Raw genomic sequence first — 18,689 nt, 5'->3', positions numbered from 1 at the left:
GTTTGCACGTACCATAGGGAATACCACACAAACACAACAGCAAGACACAGCCTACCCACAGCACCCATACGGTCCATACAACTATGAGCCTCCCTCAAATCCCCCAACACAAATCCCGCAGTCCTCAGAATTTCGGGTATATAGACAACTGCCCTAGAGCAGCGGGTTATAAAACAATGTTTGTGTTTTAAGGTTATGTTTGCACTATAATAACAACTTTTGAACCAAATTTTTATAACTGAAAAAACGAAAATAAACAAAAATTGTTTGCACACAAAAACTTGTCTGTTTTCTCTACTGCAACATTGTTTGAAGATTAGCTGCAATGGTGGCCCTTATGCACTCGCTGGCAGCGTCATGCCCCCCCACCAAGCCTGGTGCATCATGTACAGTGACCCCCGCCCCATGATCATGTACATTCCACTCGGGGAGAAAGTTTTCCTTTTGTATCTCACATATGTTATGGAGAATGCAGCAGGCCGCTACTATATCTGGCATTATTTTTAAGTCCACATCATTCCTCTTCATGAGGCAGCGCCAGCGTCCTTTTAAACGCCCAAACGCATTCTCCACTGCCATACGGGCCGAACTTAGGGCATGGGTATATGATGTCTGTTCGGGGGATAAGTGAACATGCTGGGTGTAGCCCTTCATTAGCCAGCGCTGTAATGGGTATGCTGCATCACCAATGAGATGGACCGGGATGTCCACACCATGTACGATCACCGATTTCTGTTAATAAAACATTAATATTATTACAGAGGTAAAACTTGACTATTGGTTTATGGGCGAACATTAGTTTAAGTAGTAAATAATCTTACCTCTCGAGGGAAAAGCCATCCACCAAGCTTGTCCTCAGCAATACTGTAAAGATCGGAGTTGGCGAGAACCCTTGCATCATGTGACCGTCCGGGCCACCCTATGAAGACATCTGTGAAACTAAAAATAAAGGTTTATGCATTATCATAAAACAGGCCAAGCCTATTTCAAACACATTAGTGAAACAGTGCTTACCAGTATTTGTGGTCCACTACAGCTTGCAGAACAATGGAATGCCAACCCTTACGATTGTAATAGTCTGCTGGGTTGTCATGGGGGGCGATGATGGGGATGTGGGTCCCATCTATGGCACCAGCACACTGTGGGTAGCCACGCTTCTTAAACCCTTTTATAGTCTCATCTAGCCGCTGTCCTTGTGGCAAGGAAATAAAGCGATGGTACATGGTATCCAGCAATGCCCGCGTGACCTGGTAGACAATCTTGCAGACCGTGCCAATCCCTACTCCAAATAAACTGGAAACTGTGCGATACTCTCCAGGGGTAGCATACCACCAGAGAGCAATCGCTAATCTCCTGGCTGGCTCAATGGGCTTACGGAACCTGGTGGTCTGCATGGTTATTGCGGGGGACAGTAGTTCCAAAACATACTCGAATGTAGCGCGAGACATCCTGAAGTTTGACATCCACTGCTCCTCCTGATATGCTAGAATAGTCTGCATGAATGCTTCCCCATGTCTGCGATCTCTCATCCACATTCTTCGGCTTGGTGTACAGTTCATTGTTATTAAAGAAATAACAACAGTGGATGATATACGCGCTCTCCTCCTTTTCAAATATTTGCGTCGATAGGTAGCCCTCTCTGCAAAGAATTGAGCTCTCCTTCTCCAGCTCTGCAGTAGGTAGCACAAGGTGAAAAGCTGCATCAAGCTGTCTGTAGCAGAAAGCAGCAGTAAACTGCAAACAGTCTGCGACTCCATGCTAGACACAGCTACTGCACCGGTGTCCATTGCTGCAATGCTGTGAGCAGGCCCCACCCCTCCCTTTTGGTCCTTTTGATGACATCATCTTGATGAGACAGTAAAAAGTCCATTTGTAATGACAGCAATAGGCTTTTACAGAGCTTACCCGGGTTAAGTGGAAACAGATCAGACACGGGAATAACCCGTGTCGAAGTGTAGTGGAAACGGGGGAGCCGACACGGGTTGTAGCCGTGTTAAACATCCCGGATCGGACACGGTACGTAGGTGGAAAAGGGGTATAACCCACTCGCAGCTTAGGCTTACACATTTTTATGAGAATCTGCAAAACTAACAGTACCACGAGTGTGGCATATATCATCACTCCTAACTGAATTCCCCCCATAGGTCTTGCAAAACATAGATATATCTGTTACCCTCAATATTTGTGGAGGACTGAATGTGTGATTAGGGGTCATTAAATGTATGCACAGTGGGGGGGAATTTCCTCTATTTAATGTGTTCATACAAACCTGATACCAAGTATTCCTTATGATGGAATGAAAACAAATGTCATACTGTAGATCATTAGCTTATGTGTGTAGGGTATTTTGTGCACTACCGTGTCCCTACATATTCTCATTAGTAAGAGATATTCACATAGAGCCAAAATTCTCATAACATCTATATAAAGAATGGCTCTGTTCTTAGTTGTGGGAAGCGGTTGACATAACGCTGCACGGAATCCCGGCAATTACAATGCTGACGCGGTACAATGCCGGCGCCGGAATACTGACGAGGTAGAGGATTCTCCCTCTATGGGTGTCCACAACACCCATAGAGGGAGAATATAACCTGTGGCGAGCACAGCGAGCCCACAAGGGGCTTATTAGCGCTTGTCCCGCTGCCGACATACTGGTGGCTGGGATGCTGCTGTCTGTATACTGACTGCCGGCATCCAGCCATCTGTAATTCATTCCAAACCCCTTAGTGTGCTTGCTCTGAAAGCACCAGTCATAGCAACAATTTGCTGAAGGAGTTATTGTAACAGAGCTCTTACACTTACTTGCTACATTGTCATTTTTTGTTGTAAACAATCACAGGATGTCCGATATTGTAGAGGTTCAGTTAAAATTAAACAGCATCAATAAAAAGAAAAAAAAATCAAGACTACAGATGTGTCCTCTTACATCTAAACAGCCCTTGAAGTGGCACCATGCTGAGGCGGGACTTGGTAGCACAGAGACTGTTTTTTTAATTTTTTCCACGAACATGCGTCTTTGATGGAATGTAATTTAATAGGACGCACAAGCAGCTTCTGCTGATTAAAATGATATGCAACATGTCTGTTACAATTACTTTGCGTCTAAGATGCATTTCCTCTGAAAAAAAATGCAAAAACGCTACTGAGTCACTCCGTGCGTTGCGACTTGCAACGCACGGTGCAAAGATGTAAGAGGACACATCATATTATAGACTTCTCTGAACAGGTATTAAACGGACATTAATAAGTGCCCATATATAAATTAAACAGTAGTGAAGTGTTGTATTCACATATATATTTCATTTAGTAAGATACTGTACACTTTTTTTAGTCACCCTTGGATAAGTTGCCAGGTCTTAAGCTGGGTACACACTAATAGACATATCGCCCGTTCCACTGGCCCTGCAGCACAGCCGATGCTGATATATCAGCATGTCAGGCCGCATGTACAGGTGACATGCCAACAGGCTGTAACCCAGGGACTGACATAACAGCTGGACGGGCAAATTCAAATGCCCAGTTGTGATGTCAGAACAGACATACTGACGGCCAATTGGCAAGTGTGTATGCTTACCACAATCGTCTGCTATGTCTTCGGATCAGTCGACAAAATGTGTACCCAGCCTTAGTTAATAATATAGTTGGCTTAGGAAACTTTGTTTAGTTGTTATTTGTCGCTGTTATATCAAAATTAATATTTACAAAAAGAAATAATGAATGGGGGTATTAATAGTTTTTAAGTGCAAGCAGTATATTACCCCTGGTTTTTATTTGAAAGAAAGAAATATTATATGTGGATGTTAACAGCTTTCTAAACCCAACAGTATGTCATTTATCACAATCAGCAGACAGACAGCCTGCTCTAATGTCCTTAAGAGTTATTATAATATAAAGAATATACTAGCTGCCACCTTTGATATAGCAGTGTCAATCAGTTATAAAAAATAGAAGCATTATGTGTATTGGCTGCTGATTAATGCATCTAATATGCACTAGTGCTAGTCACTTAAACAGAGAAGTAGCAGGTTCTTTACACACTGAGCAGATACAGTATGTACAGTAAGCCTGACATAGCCACTGCATTTATTCCCTGCTACACACAGCAGTATAGCTGATCTGATAACATTGGCAATTTTCTGTATACAATGGTGTGTCAAATTAATAAGATTAGTTGATGTGCCCGGTTTCAACACATTCTACACCTTTTCACCCCCTTAGGAGTAAAATTTTGAAAACCCTGCAAGTAACGCTCACAGTTTCCATCAGCCAGCAGGTCACATGTTCCAGGTCACCCAGCAGGTGCACAGGGAGAGTTCACCAACTGTCACATGTTCCAGAGCACAACGGGGATGCACTGTAAATGGCAGGAGGATGTTTTGCTACAATGCCAATATTTTTTCTGCATTTGGTATATGATGTACCCTGCTCAGACAATGGCATCACAAAAATATGTCACTCATAAAAGTCATCTTTCTGCTATTCATATACAGATAAAAAGCCTGCGCCTGTGAGCGGTTAAACTGCTGTTACTACACTATAAGGAAAATACTGGCCGTCACTCATATAGCAGCAGTGATTGCAGTGGCGTAAGTTCGTCCCAGTTGCCCGAAGGCAAGATAAATGTTGGTGCCCCCCTATTTCCTATATTAAGGTGTGTGCGTGTGTGTGTGTGTGTGTGTGTGTGTGTGGTTGTGTGTGTGGTTGTGTGTGTGTGTGTGTGTGGTTGTGTGTGTGTGTGTGTGTGTGTGTGTGTGTGTGTGTGTGTGTGTGTGTGTGTGTGTGTGTGTGTGTGTGTGTGTGTGTGTGTGTGTGTGTGTGTGTGGAGTGTTCTGAAAAAAATGTATATACTGTATTTATACATTTAATTGTCTTTTATTTTAAATCACACATTTCTTAGCAGTCATACCCAGGATTAGAAGCCATGACCTGTTACACTGACAGCAGACACTTTACTGATGGAGCTATTTGCTCCTGTAGAGGAAGCATGAGAATTCTAACTATATGAAGTTACGTGTAATTGTCAGAGAAGTATCTTCATATAGTTAAAATTCTCATATTTCCTGTACAGGAGCAAACCACTTCATCAGTAAGGTGTCTGCTTCCAGTGTAATAGGTTGTGGTTTCTAATCCTTGCTATGACACTTGTAAAATGTGTATATTCAGTATAATAAAGAGAGTGTGATTTGTAAGGTGCAGGGACCAGTGAGCAAGTCTGCCACTGAAAAGATAGCTGCAGCTACTGTATCAATTAACTTAATTCAATTAAGTCACAGAATGGGAGGAGAGGTGCCCCCCTTCAGAGCAGGAGCACGGCGGCAGATGACTCCGTTGCCTCTGAGTGATTGCCAAGTTGAATAGAGTGGAGGCAGATTATTGTAACATACTTTTCACTTAAGCCAAAAGGTAACAGGCTATTATGACCCTAAGCAGGTAAATGGGATGCGGTCACATTACTGGCGGTCGGGACCCCAGAGGTCAGGATGCCAATGCCGGGATCCCGAGCGCTGGCATGCCGACACATAGGGACTACTGGAGCCTGCTGCGTGGCGAGCGCAGAAAGCCTGCAATGGGCTCCATTGCACTCACACCCCACATACCCCCCACACACACCCCCACGGCATTCCGGCAGCCATGATCCCGGGGTTGGAATGCTGACCTTAGGGATCCCGACCGCCAGCAAAAAAATCCCAGCGCCAGATAAACAGCAATTCTGATATTAACACTACACTAGTTTATATAATACAAATATTGTTATTGACATCATATTCAGGCAAACAATTATATTGCAGACATTTAGGGGTATATGCAATTGCCGGCAAATCGCGGCAATTTTTCGCCCGTTTTTTAATTTGACACAATTCGACCGTCGAATTCCGGCAAGTGGGTGCCGGAATTCAACATATTCAATAAAAAACGGATTCGACAGTCCCGCTGTCGAAAAACGGCCGATTTGACGGATTTTGATTAGATTTTTAAAAAACGGGAAAAAACCCGGAAAAAAATTGCGTGGGGTCCCCCCTCCAAAGCATAACCAGCCTCGGGCTCTTCGAGCCGGTCCTGGTTCTAAAAATCCGGGGGAAAAACTGACAGGGGATCCCCCGTATTTTTAACACCAGCACCGGGCTCTGCGCCTGGTGCTGGTGCAAAAAATGCGGGGGACAAAAAGAGTAGGGGTCCCCCGTATTTTTTACACCAGCATCGGGCTCCACTAGCTGGACAGATAATGCCACAGCCGGGGGTCACTTTTATACAGCGCCCTGCGGCCGTGGCATTAAATATCCAACTAGTCACCCCTGGTCGGGGTGCCCTGGGGGAGTGGGGACCCCTTCAATCAAGGGGTCCCCCCCCTCAGCCACCCAAGAGCCAGGGGTGAAGCCCGAGGCTGCCCTCCCCCCCCATCCAAGGGCTGCGGATTGGGGGCTGATAGCCTTGACAAAAATGAAAGAATATTGTTTTTTCCCGTAGTACTACAAGTCCCAGCAAGCCTCCCCCGCAAGCTGGTACTTGGAGAACCACAAGTACCAGCATGCGGGAGAAAAACGGGTCTCTGACGTCAGGGCAGACCACTTCCAGGATGTCTCAGGCGCAGATTAGTGGCAGCCTCAGACCTACTCACAGTGGATAGCGATCTGCGCTGCATTTCCACACTTACACAGGGCGTTTTTCTTTCTGTCGGAGCGGCGCATTTCTACTCACAGACAACTGCAATTTCTCAGAATAACGATCCAAGTTGAATTAGGCCCATAGTTTAGTAAACTTTTAGCACTACATATATGTCCAGCTACCAACTCATTTTACTACAAATAGCCTAACTCTAAGATGTGAAGTATTTACTTATAATCTCCATATTAATATTTGTATTTAAATACTGTAACCACATACAAACTTGTATTGAACTATAGAAGACCAATTACAGTCATACAGATGAAACCTTATTTAATTTCACACTTACTTTTTTCTTTATACAATTCTGATACTACAATACTTGAAAAATATTTCACTAGCGCGTATTGCCATTTTTAGTTCTTCCATGTTTGGTTTAGTGATCCTTTCATCAAAACATGACAAAAATATAACATAAAAAAGATGTTGCATTAAATTGTACTTACATTGAGAGCAGCATGTATAACAGCACTTTTGTTTACTTTATCTGATGAATTCCTACAAGATTCAAAACCCTCTTCAGATAGATACCTGTAAAAAAGATATATAAAATAGATTTTATTACAAGCTGCACTTTACTGTGTGCTCTTACACTGCAATAGTGTCTCAGACACATGACAACTCTTTATGGGATAACACATTGAATGTATCAATTATATTTCATGTGTGTGATACCACAATCTTCCTGCATTATGGTGACATGAGCCTCACACTACAACTGAGGAGCCTCCATGCACCCCTAATTAAAGATCAGAATAGCTATTATAAAAGGGGACATACAGTACAAGATGATTATCAGGATTATTTATAAAAGTGCCACAAGGTGGTTTAACAGAAACCCGCCTTCAGAACATAAGGTCACACACTCACACAAGTGTTCTAGCTCCATCTACACCATTGACTACATAGAAATTGAAGAAGTTGTAAACCCTTAAATAAGATTTATTTATTTTTTGAATAAAACCTCTCCATTCTCAATAGCTGTACTCAACTGGTTTCAACCACAGGGACTTCCATATTCACCACATTTTAGTTTGGCCCCAGCATTATCATACACACGTTACTGCTGCCAAATCAGTGGGAAAAAGAGCCAGGCATGTATAATGAATTACACCTCATTAATTAGAATGCTACTTCCAAACAATTTAGTTCAAAAGATTTACAAATGGGAAACACTGAGGACAGTTGCCAATCTCCAAGGAGACTGCTACATTCGCATATCCGCAGGTAGCTTGGTCAACATGAAGATTTGAAGTTCATCCCTCCACAACAGGCATTCCCAACCTTGGCCCTCAAGGCACAATAATTCTGGGTACACAGTATGCAATGTGAGCACCCAGCGAAATAGTGCACGACGGGAACCTGCGGCGGGGTAGGCACCAGCAAGTGCATTCACACTTGCCAATGCCGCCAGTGACAAACGAAGGGGGGAGAGGGGGGAGGAGGTCATATCATCAACGACATCCCCAGATGGTATGCACAACCGGGGATGTCGCTGATGACCCACGGTAGCGCGCATCATTCATCGCATAGTGCATACATACTGGGTGATATTACAAAAATGATACTGCTCAGAAGGGCGAAAATCAGCAATATCAATTAAAATATCGCCTAGTGTGTAGCCAGAGTGACAGTAGAAGTTTTAGGACTATCCATGCTTTAGCACAGGTGACTTAATTAGTACCTCAGTTATTTTGATTTAACCATCTGTGCTGAAGCCTGACTATCAGGACAGATGTTGGGAATGCCTGCTCTAGAATCAGAAAAAGACTGAACAAATGCTGCTTTCATGGAAGGAAGGGCAGCCAAAAGAAAACAACATCAATGTACTGTACACCTTAGGTTTGCAATGTTCGGCCTGAATGAAAGACATTTGGGGGGGTGGGAGTTTCAATTTGCCCCGACGCATAGCCGCTGGCAGCTATCATCGGGCATCTTTTTGCAGGGCCTCAGAAAGCTTCGAAAAAAATACTCAATAAAAAGACAGTTTTCGACAAAAAGGAAACAAAAATCACATAGGTCCATGAACTTGTCCAAAAAACTGATATTTACTCGGGCACAAAAACGGGGGCCAGTTGAATACCACTGCAAAAAAAAAAAACAGTGAAAGACTCCCATTTTTCGCACCACAAAAAAGTATTATCTACCAACAGTATTAATATAACTTACATCTTAGCTGCACCTCTTGAAGAGTACCCACCAGCGAGAGTTCTATCTAACAATGTAAACCAAATTTGAATCAGGAGGGCAATTTTGTAGACATAGTGTGATGGCTACATTTTAGCTCGTCACATGTGTGGGTAACTTACAAGTGATGTTTTCATCTCATGAAAGTTGATAACATCACTTGTCAGTTAGACAAACTTATACCCCTTTCAGACATTGAGGGCATTTGCACGTGAAAGCGCATCTACACAGGTTTCTGTTTTGTATGAAAGGCACAGACCTGGGAACATGTTCCCGAGTTGGTACCCATTATTGACCAGGGTTTTTTCCGGGACATTCGTCCCGGGTAGACAAAACAGGTTAGGTGTGAATGGTATAACCCGTGATCTTACTCCCAGGTTGCACTCAGATAGGTTGTTTGGGGTTGCCAGTGTCGAAGTCCAAAAAAAATATTACATAAAGAGAACATACAAACTACACACATTATGAGTCGCTATACTTGAAAATACGCTCAGCGAGCACAGCAATATATGGAAACACACGCATTTACACGGACATGCCATAGAGATGGATTCGACACTTATCCCATACAGTACATAATTATAATAATATCAAGCGCCAGACATCATGATGATTTAAAATTATCTAATTAATTAATGTCATGTATGTGTATTATTTGAACGAAACAAGATAGACCGGTCATGTTTACTATTGAAACGACCAGATTAATGTGTGGATTCATTTGATACTTGTTATTAAGTTGTAGGACATTGCAACACGGAATTATGATTAAATGTATAAAAGCTAAAATCACTTTTATTAGAACAATAGATATTCCAAACAGGTAATGAACAGGAAACTCAGGACAGCCCCTTTGGACGTCCTCAAGGCTGAACCTGTTCAGCATATACAAAGAAACTAGTGACTCATCATGAATGAGAGTCCCCTCCCCCAGAAACTAGTTAACACATTTTGCTGATCACACAGGAAGGTAGTTCCTGTTTTGGACTCAGAGTTGCTGTAAGATCTCAGAGGAAGATGGAGTCCCAGCATTACATTACAGAGAGAGAGAGAGAGTGATATGGAAAGACGAATTTATATAACTTAAGGATAATGGTATTGTATCGCTGGCATGTAACTGTATGTAACTGTAAGTTAAATGTGCTTACTGTGTGAGTGTAACCATGTAACTATAGGTATACTGTACTTTGTAATATATTGAATCCATAATCTTTTAATAACAAATATATACATCAATAAGCTTTGGAACTCAGATAATGTGTGGGTATATTGTTTTCTCTTATGGGATGCAGTGTTTTGCGATGTATAGTGCACATTCATGGGATATGGTAATAAGAGGTGCAGGCGTTTACAATATATATTAGAGCGGGCATTTTAAATATTTGTGAGAAATCAATTTGGCATTCTTACCAGGAAGAGGCCGGGACTGTGCTTACACCCTGGGCTGCGTGCCTTGAGTTGTGCTTCCAGCTTCCCTCGCCCGGAGTTTGTGTATGGCGTGTGTTTAGGAGTGCGACGTGTACGTGTGTAAATGTGACGTGTGTGTGTGTGTGTGTGTGTGTGTGAGATGAGAGCAGCCAGGAAAACATGGCTTGTGGAATGCCAGGGCAGACCAGGCTTATTTTTCAGAGGTGAAAACACTGCGTCTGAGCAGGGAAATGCCCGGGTCGTATGTATGGAAGTGGTAGAAGAGGTAGCCATCACACCGTGTCTACCAAAGTGCTCTTTTTATTCAAATAAAGACATACACACACACATACATGCATGCATACATACATAGATATGAATATTGCAGAACCAATAGTCAAAACAAATATCACCCTGTTCATTTAAACCAGGGGTGTCAAACTCGCGGCCCCTACCGCATTCTTTCACGGCCCGTGGGCAGGGGTCATTATGAGGCATGGTTAACGCATGCTGGAACGAGTTAACAGAGTCTGCCTCCCTCCGCCCACCTCCGTCTGTCCCACTTGTCTGCACCGCCTACCTCACCTAGTTATGGCTGTTGCAAGAGGTTAGGAAGTTGGGTTCTGGGTGGGCTTACCACTACCAGCACCACCCACTTCACCCAGTCATGGCTGCTGCAGGAGGAGAGGAGGCTGAATTCTGGGCGGGTTTACCACTACTTGCACCACCCACCATTTCCCATATCAACAGACTGCCCGCCCTGCCTTCAGAGATGATGTCAGATCATGTCTTCTTTGAGGATGGAGAAGGGAAGCCGCCCTGAGAGGAAAAAGAGCCCCATGCGGACGCTGAAGACTGAGTTTCAGTCTCACCCACAGAGATTTTTACAGCTAATAAAAAGCTTAGCCCTTCCCTCCGAAGTCCACACTGTGTATGTTACCCAGCTTCGTCTCTGTGTGTGATTTCCCTGTTTTTCCCCAGAATAGAGAAATATCCTGCACCAGTCTGATATTTTGTAAGTAAACTGTGAAAATCAGCATATGAATATAAAATAAGATGCTACATTTTATGCTCATATGCTGGTTTTCACTTTGTTGTTTGGGAGGTACATGATATTATTATTGTTATTGAATTATTGTTATATATATTAAGTACAGTACAAGGAGAGGGGACTGTACAGTGATATATGAGGGGGGAATAACACAGCTCTCTGCTCACACGGATATGTGGTAGTATTATTATTATATATCTCCTGGTACACACTTGTATGTGGTATTATTATATAGGGGAAAGGGGGCCACACAGTGATATATGAGGGGTAATAACACAGCTCTCAGCGCACACTATTAAAGTTGTTTTCTTCCCGACACTTGACATCTATTTGATTATACTTTATTGTTGTTTTTTCTAATACAATTGCATATAAAGACATTTTCTTTTTCTTGTAGCCCACTCAAGACTTAACCCTCGACTATTCGGCCCAGTTTTTTTTTTTGTTTTTTTTTAGTTGGACATGCCTGATTTAAACAATAAATAAAAACACAGTTCTACATTCATTGCAGAATCCTAAAGGACAGAGGGAATAGCTGCACGGCTAAATGCTGTAACACTGAGCAAAATGTACTAAGAACTGTCAACACCTAGCACTGGAACAGCCAAACTTTTCTGTGATCACTCATCAGTAAGTTACAGAGACATAATTATAGCTATTACAAAAGATAGGAAATGAAACTTTGGTTTTAGGGCCTAATAAAATCTTAAAATGAGCAACAAGCCAAGAGTCCCAAAGCTAAATTACAGTTTAGAGCTACATTTTAAAATAGGACTTTCATAATGTGGGCTCTTTAGTAACTGTACTTTAACCTTCTACCATCGCTGCTATTTTCACACATTTTTCTTTTAAGACTCCAGACATAGGAGAAAGATTTTAAACGTAAGTTTATCAAGGTTTAGCTGTAACCAGGCTCCATATCAGTAAAGCAGAAAATGTGAAGCACACAAATTTGTTGCAAGCCTGGTCATAGACGTGGACTGCCAAATATGTAATGAATACTGCTTTCACATTGTAAGAACGGGTCGCACCCCGGAATTGTACATGGGTCCTTCCCGGGTGCGACCCGCATGAGACCCCTTTCAGACCAGCAACGTGACCCGGCAATATGCCGGGTCGGGTTGCCATCAGGGGCGGGAGCGAGGTGGCGCCGGTGTCATCAAGGGCATGTGCGGAGGCGGCACTTGGAGATGAGATTATCTCCACGTCACCTCTTCCATATGGTGAACGGGTCCCAGATTGCATCGACCTGGATTACCCAATCACGTTGCACCTGACCCAGTAATAACCCTGCTTTATTCCCGGGTTGAAATACCGGGTCAGGCGACCCAGAAATTCGGGACTTAGGGTGTGTACACACGGTGAGATAAATCTGTAAGATTTTGACTATATAGTCAAAATCTTATGAAAAGTTAGTGCATATCTCATGGTGCTAGGCAGCTTGCGATACAGATTCGATCCCGATGCGCGCTCCCGTGGGGTCGGTATCGTAAGGCTAGATAGACTGTGCAGGCAAGTCAATCTTGACTATCTAGTGTACTATCTAGTATAAAGTATAGTCAAAATTGGCACTTAGTCAAAATCGTACATAGACAAAATCTCAAGCACAGATAGTCAAAATCTGTCCTATCTGTGCTATCTGGGCTCTGGGGGAGGTTCAAGGGAAATCGCATAGTCAAAATCGAACATAGCAGGGATCTCACCGTGTGTACACACCCTTAGGGTGTGTACACACGGTGAGATCCCTGCTATGTTCGATTTTGACTATGCGATTTCCCTTGAACCTCCCCCAGAGCCCAGATAGCACAGATAGGACAGATTTTGACTATCTGTGCTTGAGATTTTGTCTATGTACGATTTTGACTAAGTGCCAATTTTGGCTATACTTTGTGCAGGCAAGTCAATCTTGACTATCTAGTGTACAATCTAGTACAGTCTATCTAACCTTACGATACAGACCCCACGGGAGAACGCATCGGGATTGAATCTGTATCACAAGCTGCCTAGCACCATAAGATATGCACTAACTTTTCATAAGATTTTGACTATATAGTCAAAATCTCACAGATTTATCTCACCGTGTGTACACACCCTTACCCCTTTCACACCGCACACCGATCCGCATCAACCCTACAATATATCGGGTTATTTGTGCAATTTAAAAGGCGTATAAGGGGCAGATGTATTAAGCCTGGAGAAGTGATAAAGCAGTGATAAGTGGAAGGTGATAATGCACTAGCCAATCATTACAGGTGTGAAAAATGACAGTTAGGAGCTGATTGACTTGTATGTTATCACCTTCCCCTTCTCACTTCTTTATCACTTCTCCAGGCTTACTGCATCTGCACCTAAAGGCCCGTACACACTGGCCGATATATCGGCCGTTCTCTTGAACGGCCGATATATCGCGGGTCCGTCGGCCAGTGTGTACGGCGGAGTTCACAGACGTATTGCGTCGGCCCTGCAGCACAGCCGACGGGCAATATATTTACCGACATACTGGCGCGTCGCTGTGTGTGTATGGGCGGTCAGCCGACCGCCCGTGCACATGCTGCGGCGGCCGGCGGTGATTGACAGCTGAACTGGGCGGGCGTGTGTACACGCCCGCCCAGTTCATGACGTCAGTCCCCAACGGATCGGGCAGTGTGAATGCACAGCACACTGCCCGATCCGTCCATAGATATATCTGCCGATCAATTGATCGGCAGATATATCTTCCAGTGTGTACCCACCATTAGACAGGAATCCACAAAAGCCTAGCAGCAATGGCAAATGATGCTGCACTCAACATGAAATATGTAAAATGTAGCCTATTGGTGAAACTTAATCCTAATGTGATCTGCACTACCAACCAATCAGCAATCTGCAATGAGATTTGTATGGGACTTGAAGTTACAGGTATTTATATTTGATGCAATTGTAAAAAAGTTGAAATGTGTTATCAGGGAAGCTGGGGCAACCGATTAGCAAGAAGATTGGAAGACTGTAACAGAACAAGAACACAGAGTATAGTTGATCAGTGTGGAATAACCAGCACTCTTCCTTCCAAAGTCACACTATAAATAACTAATAACACCCAGAGTAGTTGTATCAACAAGAGGTTAAGTGTGCAAAGACGTGTTATGTTTTCTGATTACATTTTCATTAGCACATTGACACATTTATTCATCCTCACTGCTACATGGAAACCATTTAACACCTAAGGCGTGGACAGATGCTTTACTGCTAATACTGCTAATTGGTCACAAATGCATCCTCAGCACAGGCATCTATTCTCAAGTAACTTCAATCTCACACCACAATGGAAAAAAGTATTAACTATCTGTAATTGGAATGTCTACATATTACACAGATATAGGTAGAAAGGTGTTAGATTACTTGTTATAGAACCTTGTATTGTATTTTATTTTGGAAAACAAGTGAGTGTTGGGGGAAAAACAGGATATGAGGATGCTCCTTGGTTTTCTCCCTAAAGTGCTAACCATATATTTCTCAGTAAACAACAGTCTGTAAAAATAGTAAAATGTCAAATAAAACCTCACACTCAAAGTTAATACAACATAAAAAAAAGAGGGATAATATTTTCCTCACAGCACAATAGGATATAAGCTATTTCAGCAGCTGATTACCCAGGAACTACACTGCAACCTACAGTACGCAACGCAGCAAATCAAACATATAGTATAATTCTACAGGGAGTGACCAGTTTATGAGGTATCAGAGGAGGATTTATATCTCATGGGGCCCTAAGCAAGACACCAATTTGGAGACCCCCTTCCTCAAACAATCCATAACACTATATTTTCATTCCTGATTTATTCGCCATACATTATTTGTAATTTTTCCTCCTTATATTCTACTTTTTAAAACTTTAAACATTACTGGCATTACAAACATTAAAAAGGTACAGATGGAGCCTCCGTTAACTTTGCTGGCTGAAGTGTTAGTCGCGATCAAGCATACGCAGCCTAGTCGTAAGGAGGCGCACATAGCATTGGCGTTACCTTTGAGTGTAATACCTGCGATCATCCACCAGATGTCGCTTTTTAAAATCACCATTGCGCATGCGTGTGGTCTCCATTAAAATACAATACTGAACTACAGCGCAAGAACTACTTCACTGGTGCGTCTCATTACGCTACAATATGCTACAGTATGTCATACAGTATATTACACTATATACAGTACAGACGTAAATAGTACAGTATATACAGATGCAAACGAACGTGATAAAGCCACAGTATAGTCCATTGACATTAGGAATATGTGAGCGTCCAAGACCCGCAAACAAATCAATGTGTTATAGGTATTGATGTTGGGGATATGTGAGCGTCCGAATCCTGGGAAGAGATAAAAGCTCCTTCCTAAGTTTCTGGATGCCAAATCACTGTGCTTAGCATCTCTGTACAGTATTTGCTATTTGAGTACCAAATAGCATGAACAGCTTGTAACGTACTCTGCTGTAATGGCTACAGCGGAAAGTGTTATCTTTCTAAATATAATGGGGAGAGATAAAAGCTCCTCCCTAAGTTCCTGGATACTAAAACACAGTGCTTAGCATCTCTGTACAGTATTTTCTATCTAGCCAGAAAACCTGCACCCTGTGGAAGCTGGGCGGACAACTGGAGGGGACCCGACACACGGTTGCTTGCCGTTTCCCTTTGCGGTGTCACATAAACTAGTGGTTGGTCTGCCCCGAAAAGCCAAGAGTCTCCTCTTTTGTATGGTACCAGTCTCGAGTCTCTGGAACACCCAGAACCAGAGATATCAGGACGCAAAGTGAACCCATTTTCCCATAGACTATAATGGGCACGTTAATTCAGACCCATAATGGGTTCCAACTCTTGCAGTTAGCCTTGTGGGGGTCACAGAAACTTGGGATCAGTATCCCCTGGTAGCTAATCGTCTCCCTTTCCATACCAACACAGTTCTGAGCCGATTGGACCCCCAGAACCGTAGATATTAAGCTTTAAGCCCATTTTAACTGAATTTAATTTAATAGCTCACATAAACCAAACGTCAATGGACCATTGCTTTAACACGGTCGTTTGTCTCTGTATACACTATTTTTATTTATTGATTTATTGGTTTCTTTTTTGGGGTCCCGACTTAATATTAATATTTTCGACAGCGTCTCTGAACTCCGCTGGTTAATCCCCACCTCCCCCCTCACCCTTCCCCCTCCCCTTAGAGACTGTAAACTAGTCTCTTTGATAAGATCAGTCAATAAATTGCCACCCCACTACTGTATGTAAATAAAGGGCTACTATGTAAATGAAGATACTACAGTCGCATTGGTTGGGGGAAAGGACTAGAGAGGGCCACAGTGAATGTACATTAAACAGTACAGTACTGTGCTACGGGCTTGCGTGTCAGACTCCCCGACAGTCAGTTATGGAAACACTTTTCCTGTGTGTATAATTCTATTGAATGTAAGGTTCTTAAATATATGAATTTTATAAAAAATTATTAATAAAAAGTGTCAAGAAGTAAAAAAACAAAAGGCATTTGCACTTTGGGAATCGAACCCAGGACTCTGAGCATGGGGCGCGAGACACTTCACCACTTGGCTACGATGCTTGGTGATAGAGACACAAGCTCATGTGTAAATGTAAGCAGTGATACCTTCCCATGGGTTTTGCTGTATTGGCTACGAGACTTGGACGCTCACATAAAGTACTGTATGCCTAACGTCAATGGACCATTGCTTTAACACGTTAGTTTGCGTCTGTATACATTTTTTTATTTATTGATTAGTCTACAGGTCTTGGACGCTCACATAACCCTAATGTCAATGGACCATTGCTTTAAGACGTTTGCTTGCGTCTTTATATGCTAATTTTATTGATTTATTTATTAATTTCTTTTTTTTTTTTATTGACTCTCTCCGTCTGACCATTGGTCCGTGTATACAGTACACAGTAACATTACAGTCGTCACAGAACATTTGCCAGAGCTTTTAGATCAATCCACCGCTAATCGCTCTATAGTACTTGATTAGTGGAGCATTAGCCACCCAGTGGTGAAGAGGTATATTGCATGCTGCATATGAAGTAATGCCTCAACGCGCCTGTCCGTGCAACAACTGAACAACCTGAGCTATCGCTTAGGCATGACTAATCCTCCGTTTAGGCAGAGAAACAGCAACGCTGAGGGAGGCTCCAACTGTATATAAAAATACAGTGCAAACATAATATTTAATTATCACCATACAGCAGGAGCCAAAATTCACATTATAACACATACTATGATCCGAAATTCACATTACAACACATGGTATGAGTAAAAATGCGTATTATGCACCACAGTATGAGTCTAAATATTCATTACACCACACAGTATAAGCCGAAATTCATATTATGCCATACGGTATGAGTAGAAATGTGTATTATGAACCATAGTATGAGCCGAAATGTGTATTATGAACCATAGTATGAGCCGAAAATAAGAATTTACTCACCGGTAATTCTATTTCTCGTAGTCCGTAGTGGATGCTGGGAACTCCGAAAGGACCATGGGGAATAGCGGGCTCCGAAGGAGGCTGGGCACTCTAGAAAGATTTAGGACTACCTGGTGTGCACTGGCTCCTCCCACTATGACCCTCCTCCAAGCCTCAGTTAGGACACTGTGCCCGGACGAGCGTACACAATAAGGAAGGATTTTGAATCCCGGGTAAGACTCATACCAGCCACACCAATCACACCGTACAACTCGTGATATGAATCCCAGTTAACAGTATGAAACAACTGAGCCTCTCAACAGATGGCTCAACAATAACCCGATTTAGTTAACAATAACTATATAGTGTAGAAGTATTGCAGATAAACCGCACTTGGGATGGGCGCCCAGCATCCACTACGGACTACGAGAAATAGAATTACCGGTGAGTAAATTCTTATTTTCTCTAACGTCCTAGTGGATGCTGGGAACTCCGAAAGGACCATGGGGATTATACCAAAGCTCCCAAACGGGCGGGAGAGTGCGGATGACTCTGCAGCACCGAATGAGAGAACTCCAGGTCCTCCTCAGCCAGGGTATCAAATTTGTAGAATTTTGCAAACGTGTTTGCCCCTGACCAAGTAGCTGCTCGGCAAAGTTGTAAAGCCGAGACCCCTCGGGCAGCCGCCCAAGATGAGCCCACCTTCCTAGTGGAATGGGCATTTACAGATTTTGGCTGTGGCAGGCCTGCCACAGAATGAGCAAGCTGAATTGTACTACAAATCCAGCGAGCAATAGTCTGCTTAGAAGCAGGAGCACCCAGCTTGTTGGGTGCATACAGGATAAACAGCGAGTCAGATTTTCTGACTCCAGCCGTCCTGGAAACATATATTTGCAGGGCCCTGACAACGTCTAGCAACTTGGAGTCCTCCAAGTCCCTAGT

General features: G+C 43.0%; 1 protein-coding gene across 1 annotated transcript in view; it reads right to left on the bottom strand.

The window, feature by feature from the left end:
• Positions 1-18,689, bottom strand: part of TDRD3 (tudor domain containing 3) — a 642,579-nt gene that overhangs the window by 454,560 nt on the left and 169,330 nt on the right. Inside the window, exon 2 of the mRNA XM_063952911.1 lies at positions 7,110-7,194. Within this exon, the coding sequence (XP_063808981.1) occupies positions 7,110-7,194 (85 nt within the window). The remainder of the gene's footprint in view (positions 1-7,109; positions 7,195-18,689) is intronic.

Source organism: Pseudophryne corroboree, chromosome 2 (assembly GCF_028390025.1).
Source record: "Pseudophryne corroboree isolate aPseCor3 chromosome 2, aPseCor3.hap2, whole genome shotgun sequence".
Taxonomy (NCBI): domain Eukaryota; kingdom Metazoa; phylum Chordata; class Amphibia; order Anura; family Myobatrachidae; genus Pseudophryne; species Pseudophryne corroboree.
The sequence above is the reverse complement of the archived record's forward strand: the minus strand, read 5'-3'. Positions and strand labels throughout refer to the sequence as shown.